The sequence below is a fragment of the Furipterus horrens genome, unplaced genomic scaffold (assembly GCF_987537825.1).
Source record: "Furipterus horrens unplaced genomic scaffold, mFurHor1.1.pri manual_scaffold_6, whole genome shotgun sequence".
Taxonomy (NCBI): domain Eukaryota; kingdom Metazoa; phylum Chordata; class Mammalia; order Chiroptera; family Furipteridae; genus Furipterus; species Furipterus horrens.
The window spans coordinates 175,371,833-175,396,373 of record NW_028327176.1 but is presented as its reverse complement, the minus strand read 5'-3'; the positions used below and the strand labels follow the sequence as shown (position 1 = coordinate 175,396,373).

The following is a 24,541-nucleotide window of genomic DNA, read 5'->3' as shown; positions in this document are numbered from 1 at the left end:
TCCACTAGGTATAAATAGGAACAAACCAGTGAATACTGGAACAAAGACGCAGCTGCTTTTTTTTTTTTTTTTTTTTTTTTATTCGGAGTCAGCAGGAGCCAATGCGCCCCTTGTAGAAGTGAAGAACCAGAGTGTGTGAACAGACTTCTTGCTCACCGGCCTGACCCCTCCCGGACGCGCAGTGTGACGCATTCCCCTCGGGCAGTGAACTTGTCACCGCGAAAGGGAATTCCACTTTTCGGGTCACCTGGGCGCAGGAAAAGTCCAGCGGACTCTCCTGGAAAAGAGACCATGGCCCCCAACACTCTTTGCAACCTCTCCCAGATTGCAGGCGGGAATCAAAGCGGTTTCTTTCCCGGGCTCTCGGACAGGGATTTTCTGCCTGCCCCAGAGGGGACCACGGCCGAGGTCGTGATCCGCTGTGTGATCCCGTCCCTCTATCTGTTCATCATCACGGTGGGCTTGCTGGGCAATATCCTGCTGGTGAAGATCTTCATCACCAACAGTGCCATGAGGAGCGCCCCCAACCTCTTCATCTCCAACCTGGCCGCCGGAGACGTGCTGCTGCTGCTCACCTGCGTCCCGGTGGATGCCTCAAGTTACTTTTTGGACGACTGGATGTTCGGGAAAGTGGGCTGCAAACTGATCCCGGTCATTCAGCTCACCTCAGTCGGCGTGTCGGTGTTCACTCTCACTGCGCTCAGCGCCGACAGGTAAGGGCACAGGTAGCGGCGGGGTGGCCTAAACAGTGGTGGAGAGCAGCGGGGAGGGCTCCTGGGAGGGAGGAGGAGAGGGAGAGTGTGTATCTGGGAATAAGAGTAAAAGAAGGTAGGCCCGACTGAGACGTGTAGTTTAAAAAAATATATGAAAATTGTTACTTTAAAAATAATTAAAATTGCATTAGTTTGAAAGTAGTTTTAAAATTGGGTACCCTACTGTCCCTCTTGCCTTCCACACACTTTGGGAATCTTTATTTTATTTCGTAGAAAAGCTATGGAACAAATGGGCAACAGTGTAGCTACCTTGTATAACCTTTCTCCATGTGCTTAAAACCTTAGATGTGCTGTTTCCTTATTCCGTAGCTTAACAACCTGATAGATAAGAATGTCTGCCTTCATAGTAGGGAAATGTTTGATTTTGACTTTTTTTCCAAATAAGGGAAAACATCATTTACACTTAACTAAATTCTGCTGCTGATTTGAAGCAAAAAGAACTAGAATAGTAAATGTTCTTCTGACAAATGATTTTTACACATTTCTTTAGTTTGTTTTAACACCTCAAGTGAATGATACATTGTTTGTTTTTTCACAAACAGGTAGGTACCAAATATTTGTATTTTAAAAGTGTTGTAAAAATACATCTTAGGTATCAAATCTGCTTTTCACATATTTTAAGGGTGGGAAGTGTCCATTACTCTACCTTGCATATTATCTAGTTCCACTGTCTCATTTTCCAGGTAAGGATATTGAGGCCCAGGGCATATAACTTCCCTGGCAGAGCTGGGAGGAGAGTACAGGCAGGCTAATCTGGGGTTCAGTGCTGGTGTTGAAGGCTCTCTGAATCATGCTTTTGGGGTTTAAGCAGGAGGGATGCCTGGATGGGACTCGGGCAAAATTGGGCATGTCCAAATTTGAGGTGATGTTCAGTTGGGTATCATTGCATGAAGCTGTAGTTTAATACCCGTGGAATGGGGTGTTGACTTAAGCTATTTAGATAAACTATTTCACTTGGATAATTAAGGGGGTGTCATTCTCCACCTCTTTAATTTACATGTTAGGTTATTAATGAAAATTGAGTACATTTAAATTTCCTGGTATTTGAAATAATACCCTTACATCACTTTGGCATTAAGAGTTAATCTTCATTAAAAGAAGACAGTATTCAGTGGAGAGTTGAGAGCTATTGTTTGTTTAAATTGAATATTATTGAATTTTAAAATCTGTGTAATATTTTCTTTAAAACCACGTTCTTATAAAAATAGGTGGCTTTGGATAAATTATCCACCTAATTTTGTTTGGCATGATTTCTATTATCTTTCTTGAAAAGTTTTCATTGAATTCCATAATTAAAATGTGACTTTTTAGTTTAACTTCCCTTCTTTAGGGGACCCATTTTAAGTAGAAAGTTTTCTTAAACTCTAGATAAGTATTAGAATAAAGCAATACATAGTTACCACTGCAAGAGTTAAAATTACTATCATTATTCCTTCATTTTTTAAGGTAATATTAATAACAAGACCAAGGGCTTGAGTTTATTTTACACCACTTTTCTTTCTTATTTTGGAGAAATGCAGGTAAATTGACTCTGAGAATAATCAGAGAAAATGCTATTCCTGATATATTTATTGACTTTTGGTTTGTTATGTGCATCATGTACTTTGTAAATAAAGCACGGATACTATAATAATAATGATGAAGAAAGATGTGTTTCCTCTTCTATTTGGTCAGGAGGTTACTCTCGCTTGTCACTGTGTGTTTTGTAAATCTAAACTGAGGAACTGGAACCGCCTGTGACAAAACCTCACAATACATTCCAATATTCATTTAAATGGCTTGGAAATGTTTTGTTTTATATTGTCTACACTTCTGTTGTTCTTCCGGAACATAGTAATGAGAGTGCTGATTTGTACCTGATCTCCTCTTACTTTACCTCACCAAGTGTTTTACTTTGCTGTGGATTTGGAAACAAGAATGAGATTGATTGCACATAGCACTATGCTAAGTTTTTTTGTGTGAGTTTATTATTCTCACAATACTATGAAGTGGCACTCTCATTATTACCATTTAAAGTGGAGAAGACTAAGGCTTAAGTTAAGCAACATTTTCCTGATTTCATAGTGGAGCCAGCATTTGAAACCAGTTCGAAGTCCACAGTCTTCACCATTAAGCCACATTATTATTCTACAACTATAAGAAATTACTAATGTATTTTTTTTCCTATGTAATGATAGGCTAAAAAAATTACATTTAAAACATAGCACCAAGAGTAAAATGATTACAAAAGCTTATTCCTTAGATTTAAGAATGAAAGAATTTCATAAATGTAACAACAAAATAAAAGAAACACCTTGAATTCAAAATTATGTAGTAGTTATAGCAATAAGAAAACTAAAGAAAAGCTGTTATTAGAGTTTTTAAACAACAAATTCAATTGCTTATTAAACCACACTAAATATTCTGTCTTCATGAGATGGCTTATATAAAGTTAGAGAATTTAGAAATAGAGCTCAGAGTAATGCAGAAAAAGAAACAGGAATATAATTAGATTTTTGGAAAGCATATCCCAATGTGAAGTGGAAAGTTAATGTTATATATCACTGATGACAGCATCACCAAATAGCAGAGAAGGAAATAAGAAACACGCCATTTACTCCTGCAACTCTACCTTGCGGCCTATATTACTTGTTTGTTATGGGTAGTATGGGTGACACTGTGTGGTAGTACTGATATTCATCCTTGACTTTCCAAATTCTTTTGCAGAGTTTCAGCTGATTCATCCCTAGCAAAGGTCATTTGTGTCCATTGTAGAGGTACCTCAGACACATTTCATAACCAGAGTGTAAGGGGGGACAGTACGTAACCAGAAAGGGTGATAGTAGTGCTATTGGTTTACTTTTCACTTTAATAATAATGGATTTTTAAAATTATATCCAAAGTGTACTTCTTTGGCTTGCTCACATTAAGGAGCTAATTAAAAGTATTTGCATATTCTGTATTGTATCATTTATACCAGTTTACACACACACGTGCGTGCATGCACACACACACACACACACACACACACACACACACACACCACCCCCTACCTCACTGTTGGGACATGTGTGCTGTGATATGGAGGAGGTGAATCCCCATAAACCACACTTTGCTTATGACAGGCATTGGCATTATAAACATCTTCTTCACTGTCTGTTACAGTAGTTGCATTCCAAAGAAAATATTACTTTGATTCTTGAAGACCTTCTTGCCTCTAAATCCCATAATTAAGATGCAAGTAACTTTTAAGAATGAGTTCTCCCTTTTTTATAACAAAAAATTCCCACAATTCCTAGTGCTAAACTATAAACTTTATCATTTTATGCATTTACAAGTATAAAACTAGATTTCAATTCCTTATTCTGCTTTTCATATAACCGTTTATTGAAATTCATTTATAAATTAAATTCTAAAATTCTATAAAACAATACAAATGAAATTAATTTAATGCATCAGGTTATGTTGTTTTTATGATACTAAATAGTCAATGTTGAATTGAACGCAAAAATAATATTGCACCTCGTGAGACTAAAGTGCTCATTATTACTAATTTCAAGCCTTTGTTAGTTACGATAAACATAATTAATTTCATAATCAAGCTAGTGTCCTTAGGTTTGAACCTTGAATCATCAACATTATTTGCATGTTATAGCAATGCAAACAAATATTTTCTTTACCATAATTATTTATTAAAATATTAAAACAGATACCATAAAAATACAAAGATTATAATAAATTACTCTGAACAACTATATAAAAATAAATTTTACAATGTGGGAGAAGTGGAACATTTCTAGAAATATACAATTTTCCAGAACTGAATCAAGAAGAAGCAGAAAGGCTGAATAGGCTGATAACAACTAGTGAAATTGAAGCAGTAATAAAAAGAATTCCTGGCACACAAAAACCCTGAACTGGACATCTTCACAGGTGAATTTTACCAAACATTTAGGAAAGAGCTAACTCCTATCCTTTTCTAACTATTCAAAAAATTCAAGGAAAGAGAAGAGTCCCAAATTCTCTCTATGAGGCCAGTATTATCATAATACCAAAACCACATAAGGACACAACAAAGAAAGGAAACTACAGGCCAATATAACTGTTGAACATTGATGTTAAAATTTCAACAAAATATTGGCAAACCAGATCCAGCAATACATTAAAAAGATCATATACCATGATCAGGTGAGATTTATCCTAGGAATGCATGATGGTATAATAGTCACAAATCAATAAATGTAATATACTACATAAACAAAATGAGAGACAAAAATCACATGATCATTTCAATAGATGCTGAAAAAGCATTTGATAAAGTACAGCACCCAGTTATGATAAAAATGCTCAGAAAAGTGGGAATAGAGGGAGCATACCTCAGCATAATAAAGGCCATATATGATAAACCAATAGCCAACATCATAATCAACAGGCAAAATCTGAAAGCTTCCATCCTAAGATCAGGAATGAGACAAGGGTGCCTGTTTTCACCACTTTTATTTAACAGAGTATTAGAAGTTCTAGCCATAGTGATCAGACAAGAAAAAGAAATAAAAGGCATACAAATTTGGAAAAGAGGACATAAAATGGTCATTATTTGCAGATGACATGATAATGTACAGTATTCCCTCACTTGTCACGGGTATTACCTTCTAGACCCCCCCCCCCATGATAGGTGAAAATCCACGAAGTAGGAACCTTACATTTATTTTAGTATTAATATATATTTTAAGGCTTTTTAAACCCTTCCCACACACTTATAAACCATTCCCAGTCCTTTATTAACCTTTCCCACTCCCTTATTAACCTTTTCCACACTTTTATAAATACTACTTATGTTCTTAAACATATTCTACACTCTTAAACCTATTTAACTTTAACAACATACATATACAGTACCTCAAAATCTTGTGATATAGAAAAAATCCATGATAAATAATTAAATATAATTTTAAAAAATATCCCATGGTACAGTGAGGTCGCAATAAGTGAACTGCGATATAGGGAGGGACTACTGTACATAGAAAACTGAATAGGCTCCACCAAAAAACTACTTGACCTAATAAGTGAATTTGGCAACATAGTGGGATTCAAAGTCAATATTCAGAATTCAAAGGCATTTTTGTACACCAACAATGAAATATCAGAAACTAGGAAAAGATACCATTTACTATAGCAACAAGAAAATAAAGTACCTAGGAGTAAATTTAACCAAGGAAGTAAAACACCTGTACTCGGAAAACTACAGAACTCTGAGGAAAGAAATTAAGGAAGATACAAATAAAGGGAAGCATATACTGTGCTCATGGATTGGAAGAATTAATATCATTGAAATGTCTGTACTACTCAAAGCAATCTACAGATTCAACACAATTCCCATTAAAATTTGATGACACATTTCACAGATTTAGAACAAATATTTCAAAAATTTATGTGGAACCAGACATGACCCCGAATAGCCTCAGCAATCTTGAGAAAAAGAACAAAGCCAGAGGGATCACAATATCTGATATCAAACTATACTATAAGGCCACTATAATCAAAACAGTATAGTATTGGCATAAGAACAGACACATAGATCAATTGAACAGAATAGAGAGCCCAGAAATAAACACATGTTTCTATGGTCAATTAATATTTGACAAAGGGGGAAGGAGGATAAAATGGAGTAAAAATAGCCTCTTCAACAAATGGTGTTGGGAGAACTGGAATGGTACATGCAAAAAACTGAAACTAGACCATCAACTTACACCACACACCAGAATAAACTTGAAATGGATAAAGGACTTAAACATAAGCCATGACATCATCAAATTCCTAGAGGAAAACATAGGCAGCAATATTTTTGCCAATATATCATCTAGGGCAAGGGAAATAAAGAATAAACAAATGGGACTCATCAAATTAAAAAGCTTCTGCATGGCTAAGGAAAATATCAAAATGAAAAGTGAACTAACTGTATGGGAATACATATTTGCCAATGATACCTCAGACAAGGGTTTGATTTCCAAAATATATAAAGAACTCATATGACCTGACACCAGGAAGACAAAGAATCCAATTAAAAAATGGTCAAAGGACCTGAACAGACACTTCTCTAAGGAGGATGTACAGAGGGCCCATAGGCACATGAAACAATGCTCAACATCACTAGCCATCAGAGAGATGCAAATTAATAGCGCAATGAGATACTACCTGAAGCCTGTCAGAATGGCCATCATAAACAAATCAACAAACAAGTGCTAATGAGGATGTGGAGAAAAGGGAACCCTAGTGCATTTTTGGTGGGAATGCAGACTGGTGCAGCCACTGTGGAAAACAGTATGAAGTTTCCTTAGAAAACTAAGAATGGAACTGCCTTTTCCCCAGTGATTCCACTGCTGAGATTGTCCCTTAACAATCCTGAAACACCAATTCAAAAAAACCTATGCATCCTAATGTTCATAGCAGTGTTATTTACAGTAGCCAAGTACAGGAAACAGCCTAAGCGCCCATCAGTAAATGAGTGGATAAAAAAAACAAAACAAAACCAAAACACCAAAAAACTATGGTATATTTACACAATGGAATACCATGCAGCAGAAGGAAAGAAGGAACTCCTACTTTCCACAAAAGCATGTACGGAACTGGAGAATATTATGCTAAGTGAAATAAACCACATGGTAAAAAAAGAAATACCATATGACCTCATGTATTTGAGGAACCTAATAAACAAAACAAACAAATGAGAAAAAAGGGACCAGGCATTGAAAAAAGGAACAGACTGACAGCATCCAGAGGGGAGAAAAGTGGGAGATAAGGGGGAAAGAAAGGAAAGGGTCTAGTCAAGTGCAGTTATAAATGACCCATATACGTAGACAACAAGGTGGGGATTGACTATGGGAGCAGGGGATGGTGGGACAAGGGGGAGCAATCAGGGAAAACTAGGACAACTGTAATAGAACAACAATAAAGAAGATGAAGATACAAATAACACACAACAGGCACAAAAAGGGAGGAAACCATGTGTAGGGAAATGAAAGTTAAGAAGTACAAAGTGATCCCTCTTTCACAAAATGTGAGTCCTACAGTACCTTTGTCTGAGAGCTTTCTAGCTATCAATTTGCAAGGATAATTTGTTTTGCATAACAGATGCTCAGTTATTTTTACATCACCATAGTAACAGAATGCTTTATAATCTGCACTTAATTTACTAGTTCATTTGAATTTATTTAAAGGTTGTTATATTTGACTCCAATAATCAGATATATTTTATTAATTAGTCTCAACTACTAGTTTTTTTCTTTATCCTTTCTAATTCACATATTAAATTAGGTGCTGCATAGTCTTCACAATACTCACACTATTGTGTGTGTGTGTATATATATATATAAACACACACACTATATATATATATATATATATATATATATATATATATATATAAGTTTTGAAGTTTATTTATCCACCTTGATCTGAAACTTTTGGGACACATTATATAAATAGAGAATGTACCAGGCTGGGGTATATGGCATCTGTGTGTTAGTCCTGTGTCAGTTATGTCCACATGTTCAAGTTAGGAAAACATGATAAAACAGCACAGAAGACATGCCCACAAATCAATATTTTCCTTATTTGCAAAACAAAAATAATGTCTTGCACTGTAGAGCTGAGTGTTCTAAGATGGGATCTTATTACCTCCTCTTTGAGTGTTGAGCAAACAGTGACCCAAAGAGGTCAAGGGACACTGACAATTTGTGAGGCAACTGGGTGCTCAGTTCAGAGCCCTGCCTGCTGCACTGTTCCATGTGACCACATCTGAGGCAAGTCTCTCATTTAATCACGTATGCTTGTTCTATTTGTACACTTAGTGGACAAACAGGACCCTCTAAGATGTACCTCAGTCTTTTGCCTGTAGTGATACATTTAAATACGAGTCATCTGTTCTGGATGAGCCACAAGGTCAGACAGTAAAGTTTCAGCATTTTCTTTATTGTTCTTTGTCACCAGCAGTGAAGTTCCTATTGATGTGTTTCAAAACCCAAAATAACATACCTTGGCTCTTTCAGTTTCAGGTTGCTCAGGAGGGTTCACTGATTTCAAAGGTCTTGCGTAGGTTTTAGATAATATTATATGTAACTGGTAGATTACTTTTAGCTCTTTGGAGAACCACACCCACATCCCAAATTCATCAACAGCCTTGTGTGTCCGAAGTTTGTTTGTTTAGTTTCTATACAACAGGACACATGTCTTCATTAAACATCCTTTTATTTTTTATTGTTTGTTGTTCTTTGTTTCTTTATTCTCATTTGTTTCCATGATCAAGATTATTTTATTTTTATGCTCCAAAGTGATACAGCTTAATTTTTCTAGCTTCAAACTTAATGAATTATCTCAACTTATTGTTATTAAATGTTACTAGGTCCATACCTGACTCCTGGTAAACACTACTGATTTATTGAGGTTCCTGGCAGTATTTTCTATTTCCAGGTACTCATAGGTTTCCGTGGAGAGCAGAAGTAAGCACTAAACCTTCATTTCTCCTTAGCACTTCTTTTGACTCCTTTGAGTTTTAATTTTTTTCCTATAAATATTTTCATTAAAAGTACTTTTAACTTCTAATGTAGACCTTTTTAATATTTTTCATTTTTGGAATTTTTTGGAAAATATTTTGAAAATTAAAATTTTAATTGTGGTTTAATTCAAATTAATTTTTGAAAAAGAACCACATAAAATATATTTTGTTTATTTATTTATTTAAATTAAAAAATGAAAACCCACTTCCACTCACCACCACACAATGTTTGGTAGTATTTTGGTGTATTTTCTTCTAGTACTTTCTTTAAGGATCTGCTTTATACATAGTTAGGCTGATTGTTTTTTACTTGGTTTAATTATTTTATTAAGTATATTTTATTGATTATACTCTAACAGTTGTGCCAATTTTCTCCCCTTAGCCCCCATCCACCCAGTACCCCCCCTTCCCTCCAGCAATCCTCTCCCTTAGCTCATGTCCATGGGTCATGCATATAAGTTCTGTGGCTTCACCCTTTCCTATACTATTCTCAACATCTCACTGTCTATTTTGTACCTATCAATTAGGCTTCTTAATCCCTGTACCTTTACCCCTATTCTTCCCGTCTCCCTCCTCACTGATAACCCTCCAAATGATCCCCATGTTTATTATTCCATTCCTGTTCTAGTTGTTTGCTTAGTCTGTTTTTGTTTTTATTTTTTAGATTCAGTTGTTGATAGTTGTGAGTTTGTTGTCATTTTAACATTCACAGTTTTGATCTTCTTTTTCTTAAATAAGTCTCTTTAACATTTCATATAATAAGGGCTTGATGATGATGAACTTCTTTAGCTCTACCTTGTCTGGGAAGCACTTCATCTACCTTTCCATTCTAAATGATAGCTTTGCTGGATAGAGTAATCTTGGTTGTAGGTCCTTGCTTTTCATCACTTTTAATACTTTTTGCTGGCAAAATTTCTTTTCAGGAATTAGCTGATAGTCTTATGGCAACTTCCTTATAGATAACATCTTTCTTTTCTCTTGCTGATTTTAAGATTCCTTCTTTATTTTTAACCTTTGGTATTTTAATTGTGATGTATCTTGGGATGGTTCTCTTTGGGTCCTACTTGTTTGGAACTCTCTGTGCTTCCTGGACTTGTATGTCTATTTCCTTTGCCAATTTAGGGAAGTTTCCTTTCATTGATGTTTTCAAAGAAGTTTTCAATTTCTTGCTCTTCTTCTCCTTCTGGCATCCCAATGATTCAGATGTTGGTACTTGTGGAGATGTCCCAGAGTCTTCTTATTCTCTCCTTGATTTTTTTTTTTTTTAATTCTTGATTCTTTATTCTGTTATTGTTGAATGTTTATTTCTTCCTTATGTTCCAAATTAGCCCTGGCTGGTTTAGCTCAGTGGATTGAGCGTCGGCCTGCGAGCTAAGTGTCGCTGGTTCGATCTTCCAGTCAGGGTACATCAAAGAAGGAAAACTCTGACTCCAAAAAACCTCCGCTGCCTTGCGGCATACCTCTTCTGGGGAAAGGCTAAGGGAGTAAACCCCGACAGAAAATCCGGAGCCGGAGTCCCTAAGGCGGTTTGACGTTGTAGTCAACACCGGCAACTCCTGCGGCGCACCTGAAGCCAAGCTGTATCGACTCCGTCTTTCCCTTGGACCCTTCAGCTGCGAAGAGAGGGGGGGTCTGCTGCATGGGCAACAGCAGACCCTCCATATCACCCTGCCCAGGCTCTGTAGCTTCAGCTCCACTGGAGAGGACACTCCAGCGTCATCGCAAGATGTCGATTCAACAGGGGAGGAGACAGATGCCATGTCACTCCCGAGTCGGACTGCACAGCCATTCTCGGCGGTGCAGATAGACACTTAAGAAGCTACACCATCGTCTCTCGAGACGGACGGCTGCCGACGACGATGTTCCAAATCATTGATCTGAACCCCGGTTTCTTTCCCTTCATTGTTGGTTCCCTGTAGATTTTTCTTTATTTCACTCAGTGCATCCTTTACTTCTTTCCTTATGCATTTGCCATACTCTATGAGTTCTCTGAGCATCTTTATGACCAGTGTTTTGAATGTTGCATTTGATAGGTTGGCTATCCCCATTTCATTTAGTTCTTCTTCTGGGGTTTTGTTCTGATCTTTCAATTGGACCATATTTCTTTCTCTCCTCAATTTGGCAGCCTCCCTGTGTTTATTTCTGTGTATTAGGTAGAGCTGCTTTGACTCCCCGTTTTCCTGTACCTGTTAAGTAGTATACCATGAAGCATTAGGCATTTGTCAGGGGAGGGCAATGTGTTTCACTGCTTTGTGGTTCTGTATGTGAAGGGATCAGAGAGGGGACATTGCAGCTGCCTGGCTGATGAGGCTTGCTCAGTACTCACCCAGTTTCTAGTCACTTCACCCTCTTCCAGGATGTGACAGGTGTCCTTCTAGCTGTTGCCCTGATTATAGTTCCCACAGTGGGTGGGTTTGAATACGTTCTAGGGCCATGGGGGCCTTATAAATAGACTCTCCTGAGAGACTGGAAGTCTCTTTCCACTGCCCCAATCCCACAGGTTTTTACAGCTAGAAGTTATGAGGTTTTACTTCCCAATGCTGGAAGGTTGTGGGGTCTGGCCTGGGGCTGTGATTTCTCACCCCCAAGGTATCCCACCCAATTTTTATCCACCATATGTGAATATGGAACTGCCCACTCTGCTGACCACCACTACCACATCCTTGCTGCAGCCTGGCCATTGCTGCCTTGCCAAGTTCTCTCTGCCCTGGCTCCCCAGCTCTGTCCTTCCTACCCAACTGGATGATTATGGCTTCTTTAAGTCCTTGGTTGTTGGACTTACACACAGTTCAATTTTCTGGCAGTTCAGGGTGTTTTTTGTTTTGAGATTAGTTGTGATCCTTTTTATGGTTGAGCAAGAAGGCAAAATGTGTCTACCTGTTTCTCCATCTTGACCAGAAGTTCCTTATTTATTTATTTATTTATTTATTGAGACAGGAAGGGAAGAAGAGAGGGAGAGAAACATGAATTTTATTGCCTCTTTTATGCCCCCAACTGGGGACTTGGCCCAAAACTCAGTCATGTGCCCTGACTGGGTATTGAACAGGTGACCTTTCACTTTGCAGGCTGGTGCTCAGTCCACTGAACCACACCAGCCAGGGTGAAAGAGAATCACATTTTAAGTAGAACCAAATAAGCACAACCTACAAATGATTATAGACATTTATGTAGATACTATAGGAATGCAGTTTTTAGAGATTACTTAAAAAACATGAAGCATTACTTCCTCATACAATTGAGGATTAGTTTCTCTACTGTAAACATAATCATTATATTAAGAAAACATAATTGCAGATGTAAATTAATTCTTTCCAGTTAAAAATTCAATTGACTTTAAAAAGACGAGAGATAAAATGTCTGAAACTGGGTAGAATAGATAAAGCATTTAATGATTCAGTTCATTATAGTTTAAAATGTACAGGATTTCTAATCACAACACGTGAGTGAATTCTGAGGTGTATGTTACTGGCTCTGGAATCATTCAAATGTCATGCAATCCCTTAGTTTCAATAAGATTTTCTGTAAAGTGGGCACACTAAATCATTTTGCAGCACAGGACTATTTTATCAAATGAAATAATTAATGTGAAAGCATTTTAAAACTGTGGGTTGCTGTATAACTACTTCTACTATATTACTAATGTGTCAAGATGACACATGACTCACTCATTCCAATCAGTATTTATTCACACATGCAGTTAATTATCAGAAAATAAGCATTGAAGAGGAGAGCAAATGAGCCTATTGTAAAATTAATGATAATAATCTCCCTATCACCTACAACCTTTTCTCAATGCCTTTAATTATAGACTGACTAATTCCAACCTGTTGCCTTCCTCAGCATAAGTTGTCATTATAACTCTCCTCTGTATGAAATATTTGTGTGATTTAAGTCATGCTTTTTAATGAATTAAGAACAAAGTGATTTTTTGTCTGGTAAGGAACAACTAGAATAGCTGACCCCTCTATAATGAGAAAGGTGCTTCTCATCCTTTCCAAAGTGACAGCCACATATTACGATATTTTTAATAAGGTTACTTATAGTTTTAGCCATTCTATTGTATTGGTAATGAATAGATATTTTTAAATGATGAATTTAGTACTTTCACTCAGAATAAGTTTTGCTTCTATAGGATATCAGTACTCTTAAAATATGCTATGCTATATTGTAAAGGCCAGCCATCCGATTCTTCAAACACTGAACTTTTGCTGGATTTCTGATACTCTCCACAATGCTGAATGTGCCCCCAGTGCAGGAAGCCTGTGGGAAGATGCTCACTTCTGCAGCGAATCTTTTCAAAAGGTATTTTCTAAACCTGGCTTATATTCAGAATCATTTGAAATCTGATAAAAATGCAAACTCTCTCCTTTTACAGCCTAGAAACTCTGTGCCAGTACGACTGGGAAGAAGTCTAATTCTATCTTTTTTTCAGTTCTCTAGGTGATTCTGAAGATTGATCCAGCTTGGGCATCAGTAGTAGGTTAGACTGTCTCCATCTCTCACTTCCATACTCAAGGGAACCTAATCACCAAAAACTGTCATCCCACTCTCCCCAAACTACTCTTAATGAAGTCATCTCCTTGTTGCTTAGACCGTATTTCTTTATTAGCTCAGTAAACATTTATTGAGAACCTGCTATGGGTCAGGCATTGTGTTATGCATTACAGGTAGAGCAGAGAGCAAGACACAGGCTCAGGTTTCAAGAACTTTTTCTCTGCTTTTAGAGCATTTGATACAGAGACCTACACTTTTTTCTGCAATTCTTACTTTCTCTCTTCCTCTTGTTTCCACAATACTCTTGTCTCCTTCTACTTGTCAGTTCACCCTAGGACTCTGATAGCTTCTGATAAATGAAAGTTTGGTATCACAGAAGGAACTATGGGTAGTATAACTAGAAAGCTTTGCAGAAATTTATAGATGGAGATTTTGAGATGTTTTGATAACTTTCTATGAGCTAAACTTATCTGTTTCATTAATATTTTGTAATATGATTAAATTTAATTGTCTCTTTACATTAAATTAAGACTGCATAGAGATATAATAAGCAAGATTCAAAACAGATATTAATGAAGAATCATATCTATTTGTAGATATTTAATATGTGAGTGATTATTATGTTCTCTTTATATGAATTTTGATTGACTAGTTTCTAGTTTTCAGTAAGGGATAGTTTTCTAAGACTATGTGAAAGAAAAAAACTATACATACCTATTTTGCTACTAAATTCAATGAGATAGTTTTTATACTGAGGGAATATTTCAGTCTTATATTTTCATAAATATTTAAAGGAAACATGATTTAAAATATTCATATTAATTTGTACTATATATATTACTTTTTGCTTTTTATTCTTTAAAAGATACACATGAAACATGGGTTGATGTATAACATATCATCTGACAGCTATAAACCCTGGTTTAGCACTAATAATGACACTTCAGTAACTTGTGTTTGAACTATATTTTCTGGCTGTACAGAATTTGGAATACTCTCTTTTTGACCAAATGTGAATCATTTAATGAAAAATTCATGGGACCCATTTTCCCTTTCCTGCCGGAGGTGGCTAAGAATCATCCCTATGGAAAATGCCTTTTTTACCCTGTCCTGCACTCCCACTAGGTCTCAACCAAAAATTCTGCATCTGTTGCTAGCTTTACTATGGCAATCTTATCAGGATGAAAGGGTCATTACTTTTATTCTTATTTGAACTTTCCCCAACATCATTTATGATTACAGTGCTTCTGCAAATGTCTGTAGCTATAAGATAGGAGTGAGGGTCGGGAAGTTACCTTTCTCTCTCCTTTAAATCCATGAAGAAAAGTTCAGAATATTCTTTGTTGTTTCTGACAATCTAAAAAGGAAGGTTAGTTAACTAGTCCATTCCTAGTGATCAACAGCCCCCTTACTCCATGTTTTTGTCTTTCCCCACTTCCTCCACATATAAAATAATTTATAATCAGTGTTTAGTACTTCGATCTTACATATGAATTGTCAGGCAGCAAATATTTAACTTTTGTGGAATAAAGTAACCAAAAAAAAAAAAAAAAAAAAAAAAGCCTACAACTTGAAATCTATTCTAGAAGGAGAAAAAAACTAAACATTTTCTGTGTTAGTTCCATAGCTACATAATAACTAAAGAACTAGAAAAAACTTCTAGAATTTAAAAATATAAAAATATGACATAAAATTCAGAAGAAAGGAAGTAAGCTAAAGCTAATAAGACAGCTTAGAAAATAAAACCTAAAAGCAGGTGGATATGGGTTTGATAAAGTCAAAAATTAAGAAAGAAGAAGAATTGAGATTCAAGCACTAGGACTCCTATTATTCAGGAAAGTGGTGAAATAACATTTAAAAAAGAATTAAATTCAGGTAAATGGAAAATTATACAACCAAAAAATTATCAATTAACAACTCTAGAAAAATCAGAGCCATGTATATAAAAAAGAGAATGTTATGTTACTTAACTCTGCAGTGCATGATATTTGTTTAGTCATAATAATTACCTATTGACTATTATGTAAACAATATACTTATTAAATCAGGAAGTTGGGAATGGGAGAATAGAGGCAGTAGAGAGAAAATCTTCAATTATGGTAGCAGGATATCAAGAGCTAATGTCTATAATATTTGATTCAAGAGACAGTGGGAGAATTATATTTTTTACATATATGGAGGAAATGATGTGAAATTTGTTTCAACATGAGCAGGGCCTGAGATGTAACAAGGGACTTCTGTTTTTCTTTACAGCACTCTTAGTGCTCCCTGAGTTCAAAAACAAACAAATAAACCTCTTTGAATGTTATTAATCTGTTAAAAAATGCAAAATGCAGAAAAAATAGCTCATTTTAAATTATTAATTGTACTTCTTTGAGTTTCTTAAGACTGTAAAATTAAACAGAATAGGAGATGGGACCACATCTCTTGTGTTCCGCTGTGTGAATTCTGGGTAAAACGCCCAATGCATGCTTTTTTGCTTAATTTGGTGTTGAAGCCCTCTGCTGTTGCTCTGCTTTAATTTCCATGTTTCCTGTTTCACATGGGAAGATCCTCCAGATCAAAATGCAAATGACCTTTTTCCTATTGAGGGTCTGGGAATGGCACTTTGATGCAAGCCTGAAAGGAGGAAGAGAGGCTTTCTCAGAGTGGGGTTGAGGCTGAGAGTTCTTCCTCCCTTGTGGGAAATGAAAAGCATCTTTAGAGAACCTCAGAAGAAGACCTTCATTGCTTGTTATGCAGCTTGAAATATTCTGAGGTTTTAGAACGCCAGACTAAATGAACTGTAAATAAGGAGAAGGTACAGAGTTGTGATATGGTTAGGATCTGCTAATTGCCAGGCACTGCAAGGGGTGCTCTACACATATTTTTCTAATCATAAAACTTTGAGGGAGGTTATTTTTCTTTTTTTTTTACCTCCACTTTACAGAGGAAGAAAAAGACCTTATGTGATTTTCCAGCAGTTATCAGAGATTATAGCTCAGATTTGTTAGACTAAAATCACTTTTAATTGCATCTTGTTAACCTCCTAAGTATACTGTGACCTGGAATATTTTCAAAGACAAATAAAAATAATTTGAGATTTACATACAATTTTGGTTTGTTTGCATTATTATTACCCTAATGTGTGTTTCTGAGGTAGGTGTAGACAGTTTGGATTGTTAAAGCTGGTATGTCCTGGAGGAGCACTTGACCACTATGATGGTGTCAGGTGGGAGTCAGAGAATTTCATAAGGTCTCCACATTAAATAAATTTGAAATTTAAAGACAGAATATTATTCCATTTCTTTCAGTCCTAATGATTAAATTATGGAGAAAACCCAGTTTGGATTAGTCTCTAAGATTTTCTGATACCTTTAGGGAAATAAGTGAGCAACTCAGGCTTATAAGCTAAAAAAAGAGTATCAAGGTAGAATTTAATACTATTTTTTAAAATACGCTTTATTGGTTATGCTGTTACTACAATTGTCCCAATTTCTTCTCCCTTTGTTTCCCTCCACCCAGTGACCCCCCTCCCAACAGTTGCCCCCCCCTTAGTCCATGCCCATTGGATGTACATATAGTTCTTCTCAACATCTTCCTGTCTACTCCACTCCCTCCTACTATGCTTCTTAATTCCTGTCCCATCTCCTTCCCATTCCCCCCCTTCCCTCTCCCTGCTGACCTCCCCCCAAAAGTTTCCCTATACCTATAATTCTTTTTCCCCTCTCGTTGCCTACTTAGTTTGCCTTTGTTTTGATTCCCTGGCTTCTGCTGTTGGTTGTTGTGATACTGTTTTCATTTTAATGTTCATAGTTTTGATCTTCTTTCTCCTAAACAAGTCCCTTTAACATTTCGTATAACAGTGGCTTGGATCTGATGAACCCCTTCAGTTTTGCTTTGTCCTGGAAGCCCTTTCTCTGCCTTTCTATGGTAAATGACAGCTTCACTGGATAGATTAATCATGGTTGTAGGTTTTTGCTTTTCATTACTTTGAACATTTCTTGCCAGTCCCTTCTTGCTTGCAGAATTTCTTTTGAGAAATCAGCTGATAGTCTTATTGGGACCCCTTTGTATGTAATTCCCTTCTCTCTTGCTGCTTTTAAGATTCTCTCTTTATCCTTAATTTTTGACATTTTGATTATAATGTGTCTTGGTGTGGTTCTCCCTGGGTCAGGTTTTTTGGAACTCTCTGTGCTTCCTGGACCTGTAAGTCTATTTCCTTCCCAAAGTTAGGGAAGTTCTGTTTCATTGTTTTTTCACATAATTTTTAAATTTCTAGTTCTTCTTCTTCACCTTCTGGCAACCTTATGATTCGGATGTTGGTCCACTTATAGCTGTCCCATAGGTTTCTGAGCCTCTCCTCATTTTCCTCACTTTTTGTTTCCTCTTTCTGCACTGGTTGACTGCTTGTTCCTTTTCTATGTTTCAATTTGTTGATTTGGTCCCTGTTTTTCTTTCCCTCACCACTAGTTTTGTATGTGTTTTTGTTCATTTCAGCAGGACTAGTCTTCATTCCTTCCCCTTCTTGTTTAAGATCTGCTGTTAGGTCTGTAAGCATTCTTATAACCAAAGCTCTGAACTGTGCCTCAGAAAGATTTCCTATCTGCTGCTTTGTTAGATTAGATGTTTGCTGGCTGGTCAGCTGTGTCACTGGGATCTCTATCATGATCTGTGCCATCCTGACAGTTTTGTGTGTACCTTTGCTTCCTGGGCAGGGCTGTCACACCTCCTATGCTATAGGGAATGGAGCCCCATGCACTTGTCACAACTGGGTGACCTTTCTCACCAGGCTGTGGCATTTTCTGTGAGGGCAGGGGTCCAAGATGGATTCCTGTTATTCACTGTCTGCTGAGAGACCAGGAGCCTCCTCCTCCATCCCCACCCATTCCAGGCCTCACATTCCGAGGCAGTGAGGGTCTGCCTTCTCCAGCATTGGAATTGCAAGCTGACAGGTCTGGTTTGCAGCCGGGGGTACTCCCCAGGTGCTTCTCGCCTCCTCTTAAATATGGGTGTCTGTGCTCACCACTGTCCCACCACCATTGCCGCAGCTGCTATTGCCAGCACAGCTTGACCTCTCCGCCTGGGCTGCTCCCCTCCTACCTGTCTGGACAAGCACCACTTCTTTATAACTTCATATGTTGGACTTCCATTTATTTTCTGGAATTTCAGGTTATTTCTAGTTTTGCAGTAGTTGTATTTTTTCTAAGTTGTGGAGGGAGACAGAGTGTGTCAGTCTAGGCCTCCATCTTGGCCAGAAGTCTGAATTTAATACTATTTTGTAGGCATATTCTATTTTATGATTATTGTTTATCATAGCAATTACAGTAGTGATATATTTTTTGAAATTAAAAGCATTTAATTAAGAGTAGTCAATGAAGACACTTGTTGTGTATGTATATTTAGAAAAAAAAACTTGTGAAAATGGTAAGCAAATTACTGCAATTTGGGAAATGACAATTTCAGACATTTTCCTCTGTCTTTCTGTCTTCCTGTGTTAATAAGCACAAGAATGACTTTCAGACAGAGAAACTAGGGATCTTAGGTATTGCCTACATTACACAGCAGCTAGGGAGCAGTGGAGTGCTGGGATCTCTCTCTCTTAGCAAGTAGGAGTTCTTTCTCTTCCTTCCTTCCTTCCTTCTTTCCTTCCTTCCTTCCTTCCTTCCTTCCTTCCTTCCTTCCTCTCTTTCCTTCTTCCTTCCTTCCCTCCTTCCTTCCTTCCTTCCTTCCTCTCTTCCCTTCTTCCTTCCTTCCCTCCTTCCTTCCTTCCTCTCTTCCCTCCTTCCTTCCTTCCTTCCTCTCTTCCTTCCTTCCTTCCTTCATCTCTTCCCTCCTTCCTTCCTTTCTCCTTCTTTCTACCCTCCCTCCTTCCCTCCCTTCCTCCCTCCTTCTTTCTCTTTTACTTCCTTTCTTTACTAAGAGTAATTTGAGATATACTGTCTTCCCAGGTACAGAGCCATTGTAAACCCCATGGACGTCCAGACCTCAGGGGCGCTGCTGTGGACCTGCATGAAGGCTGTGGGTATCTGGGTGCTCTCTGTGCTGCTGGCTGTTCCGGAAGCAGTGTTTTCGGAAGTGGTGCAAATTGATAAGTTGGATAACGGCAGCTTTACAGCATGTGTACCCTACCCTCGGACTGATGAATTACATCCAAAGATTCATTCAATGCTCATCTTCTTGATTTATTTCCTCATACCCCTTGCAATTATTAGCATTTATTATTATCATATTGCAAAGACCTTAATTAAAAGTGCACATAATCTTCCTGGAGAATACAATGAACATACCAAAAAACAGGTAAGCTTGGTGTGTGCTCGCATGTGTGTGTGTGTGTTGGAGGTGCCCTGGTCAGCTGCAGTACTGCTATTTTGTGTTCAATTTCATGGGTTCTCAGTAAAAGAAATGATTAGTACCAAGTCAGAGGGCATTGGGACATGCACTAGCCTGAGCTAAAAGGGACATCGGGGTTCTCTAATATGTGGCCATGTTATAGCTTTGTATAGGCTCACCAAGGCCTTGCTTCTTTGCCCTTTGGGCCTACGACTATTAAATTTTTTGGAAGAATTTTTTTTTATCTGGAAATGTTTATGCAAAGAATCACATAGCAAACCAGAAATTTTTCACAGTTTAAGTACAGATTTATTTAATTTTTGTCTCATCTCCCATAAGCCCCCTAAAGATGACAGGAAGTCTGGGATAAGGTTGCATCAGAAAAGGACTGTAGGGCACTGCCTGGGGTCTGGGATCAGGTTTGGGTGTGAGGTCAGAATGGGAGGCTGGGAACAGGGCAGCAGAACAAGAGAGGAATCGAAGGCTGGTGCTGAAGTCATACTTGGTCTGACTCAACTTTATAGATTTTCCTATAAAGATTGTATACTAATTTAAAAATTGCAACAGCTTACATACTCCTTCTTCCTTAAAGAATATGAAGCACTAATTTAAGGAAAAAAATTCTAATATACAAAGAGATTGAAATACTGTACTTACGGGACAAAGTTTCAAGTTGTACATTTGGGCACTCCTAGTGAGGGGCTCCCTCCAAAGGGTACTTAAGGGTAAGTCCTCCCTAATTTGAATGAAGACAAGTTAAATTTCAGATAATTAAAATTGGCTGGGGCTTTGGGCACTTCAGCAACAGCAGAATCTCCTAGACTTTTCTCGCTTGGAAGGTAACCTCTATTTATTGATGAACATCAACATCAGCGATCCTTGTCTGCTTCAAAGTCTTAAAAAATTAACCAATCATTAAAGTAATTGTCAGGTAAGGTAGTACATTTATTTTCTAAATATCTGTCCTCACTGAAGCCAAAATGTCCAGGTCATGTGTTTTCCACTTTTCATACAATTCTTTAATTCAGAGCCTGTGACCTAATTTTTATCTCAGTTTGGATGTTTGAGTTTTTGATCTGGTTTCTAAAAGTTAAGTTACTCTTACGCTTTCCACCATCATTTTTTATTCAATGGCTTTAGTTCTGCTTTGTTTTTGCAAATTTCTCTATTGAGACTTATAAACTCAGGCTGAGTAATTGTGCTTAACATCTGCTGAGAAGTCATCTCAATGCCAACAGCCTGCCTTGGGTGTCCAAGTGTAGATTGCTGCGCAATTCTTGCACGCATGCTCCATCTACTAGTAAGGACACTACTTTGTAATATAAATTGTACATTAATTTTCTTAATATTGCCAGGTTGTCTACCTTATGCCACAGGGAGACATCTGGAGTATCACATTTTTCTTCCTGGGCTAGACTCCCCCAACTTGCCCTTTCCTTTGCTGTGACCACTCACTGCTATTCCCCAATGTCAGACCCGTTTGATTCCTACACTTTTAAGGCTCTTCTGCTATTTTCTAGTTGCTTATCATTAGTTTTAGCTCAAAAATATTATGTCTTTTACTATCAGCATCTTTTGATAAATTGTTTTCATATTGATGTTGTCTTATTTAAATATTTAAACAAATCAGACAAATATCAGGTAAACTTGGACTCTAGATATTAGCAAATAATTTTTAGATTTGAAAAGAACAATGTCCAATATGTGAATTGTGTCTGTCTATCACATTCCTGAAGACCTGCTTATAAAACAATAAACATAACATGTAAATTTAATGAAAAGAAAGAAAATGTATCAGATTGACAACTATGTTAGGTGCTTTTGGTTTATGTAAGTCTTATGTTTAAATCTTAAGATTTTTTTTTGTGTAGTAAGGGTCTAAAAGTTATACCTTATTTTAATAAATTAATTTTCTTATTTAAAAGACCCTGATTAAAAAAAAAAAACTGAGGTTGAATATATTCTGTGGTTCATTCAGTGGTTTTAATATAAACAGAAGTGATTTATAATTAAAGTGAACACAATAACTTTAAGCTAAAGGAAATATTTAAAAATAAGACAATTTTTTAAGAGCACAGTTTTTACATAGAGTCAGAGTCATTTCTTAATAATTTGTCATCTAGTCTTACATAAGCTGTCAAATGTTATGAATGGGAATAGTGTAGTGACTACAATAGGATTCATCAAACTGTTAAAATCATTATGTTGTTGAAGAAAATGAACAGCTTTTGTATTTTTGGATACATTTACATGCTATAATAAATTTACTTCTCTTGTATCATGATGTTTTTAATGTGACTGGCTTGACTTTCATTCTAACTAATTGCACTATTTCCTCGTATTTGCAGATGGAAACTCGAAAACGCCTGGCTAAAATTGTGCTGGTCTTCGTGGGCTGTTTTGTCTTCTGTTGGTTTCCAAATCACATTCTCTACATGTATAGGTCTTTCAACTATAACAAGATTGACCCATCTCTCAGTCACATGATTGTCACCGTAGTTGCCCGGTTTCTGAGCTTTTGCAATTCTTGTGTCAATCCATTTGCCCTTTATCTACTCAGTGAAAGGTTCAGGAGGCATTTCAATAGCCAGCTCTGTTGTAGGAGGAAATCCTATCCAGAGAGATCAACCAGCTCCTTAGTGAGCTCTTCTGCAGTGCGCATGACATCTCTGAAAAGCAGTGCTAAGAACGTGGTGACCAATTCTATTTTGCTAAATGGGCACAGCATGAAGCAAGAAATGGCACTGTAATTTTGGCCATTCAACTTACCACCTGGAAACAGCTTGCTCTTCTATGTCTATTGAGCAGAACAAAACTAAGCAATTTTCTTTTTCTTAATATTGCTGAGCTAATTTATTAGACAATGTCATGATTGACTTACAAAAGGCAAGACAAACATAGCCAGCATTTTTTTATGAACAGAATTTTAAGTTACATAAATACGTGTGTATGTATGTGTATATATATAACATTAAAAGTGACTCAAAAACCAGTCCTACATGTATATAAATCATCATTGTTTCAGGATTTAATGCTAATGTGACCTTAAATTTGTTTTCACTTGAGGCAGGAAATAAATTATTATATTGACTCAATAATTCAATGAGGGTAATATTCAAACTCCAAATATTTGAAATACAAGTCATATTTTTCTGGAAAAATTTTACTCATTCTTAGTGCATGTATATATCTCCTTTATTTGAATAAGATAATAGTAAATTCAAAGGTGAAGCTTAATCAAGAGCCAATATTTATTGTGATTGTGTGATTAACCATAATTTCTAGAAATGACATAACTGTAACTTCTAGGTTTGAGGACATTTACATTATAAATAGTAAGATAGACATCATCTGAATATGATTTACATTATGAATGTAAAATACATATCATGTTTCAAATTGTAAAACTGTGATTCAGCAATTGGCATGGCAATTTTGAATACATTACTAAATCGCTGGATATTTGAATGATTCTGTATAGCTATGATAAGATTTGTGTAATTCTGGTGAGTTCAACCATTTACTCATTCTTTTTTGTAACAGCCACCTGAAAAGGCAAGCTTACTCTGCATGGTATCATAGATGTTTTTCTGAATAAGTGTCTTGGAATTTTTTCACTAAAATAAAAAAAAGATGATTTGATTAAATTCTAAAGCTATGTCTTCATAAGTATGACTAATAAGTCCAACATTTGGATTAATTCATACTATTCCTCTCTCCAAATTTGCTGAATAGAAAGAAAACTTGGTTGGTGTACTAAGCCATTTTTGAAACATCCCAAACCTATGCTATTTAAGATATGAAATTCTCAACTGTATGTAGCAATGGAAAGAATAAACACATGTGAATTACCTATGACAGTCGATAAAAATGATGAGAATGAACATTAATCAAATGTTTTCTCTGTTCTAATCATAATCCTAAATCTTTACCTGTACTATCTAACTTAATCCTCAATAAAACTCCTGAGGTGAAGAAGGGAAGGATCCAATTTTGGTAGGGTATGAGTTATACAACTGGGGATGTCTCCACTAAAAAAAAATACACACAGTTGCAAATTTACCAAAAATACTTGATAATATGAACACATTGCCAGGGCTCTGAACTTAGTATAGACTTACTGGTAAATCCACCTCTGAAATATGTCATTATTTTCTATATTTTTAAAATTAGGAAACTGAGGCTCAGAGATATTAAGAAACATAATGAGGGTTACGCAGCCATGGAAAGGTGGGGTTTAGAGATGGATACCACACCATGGTGTCTGCACCCACTATTCCACCGCCACTCAGTTGTGGCTTTCTTTTATCTTGAATAGCTGTTCTCAATCATTTGGAAATTTGTACATCCACTCATCAGAAAGGTGCAAGATATTACACACAAATTTTGTATTGCCCCTGGATATTTTATAAACCTTTTAAGTCTCACC

The 24,541-nt window shown here is 36.7% G+C and overlaps 1 protein-coding gene across 1 annotated transcript; it reads left to right on the top strand.

The window, feature by feature from the left end:
• The first annotated feature begins 291 nt into the window (after positions 1–291).
• Positions 292–22,862, top strand: NMBR (neuromedin B receptor). Its single transcript, XM_090280677.1, has 3 exons — positions 292–713; positions 19,731–20,079; positions 22,461–22,862. The coding sequence occupies exons 1-3, from the start codon at positions 292–294 to the stop codon at positions 22,860–22,862; spliced, it is 1,173 nt and encodes a 390-aa protein (XP_090136803.1).
• The last annotated feature ends 1,679 nt before the right edge of the window (positions 22,863–24,541 follow it).

Excerpts from the sequence above, each read along its gene's own strand:
- NMBR (XM_090280677.1), top strand. The coding sequence starts at position 292 with ATGGCCCCCAACACTCTTTGCAACCTCTCCCAGATTGCAGGCGGGAAT. Across the intron at positions 714-19,730 it reads ACTGCGCTCAGCGCCGACAG|GTACAGAGCCATTGTAAACC; the intron begins GTAAGGGCACAG and ends CTGTCTTCCCAG. Across the intron at positions 20,080-22,460 it reads ATGAACATACCAAAAAACAG|ATGGAAACTCGAAAACGCCT; the intron begins GTAAGCTTGGTG and ends TCGTATTTGCAG.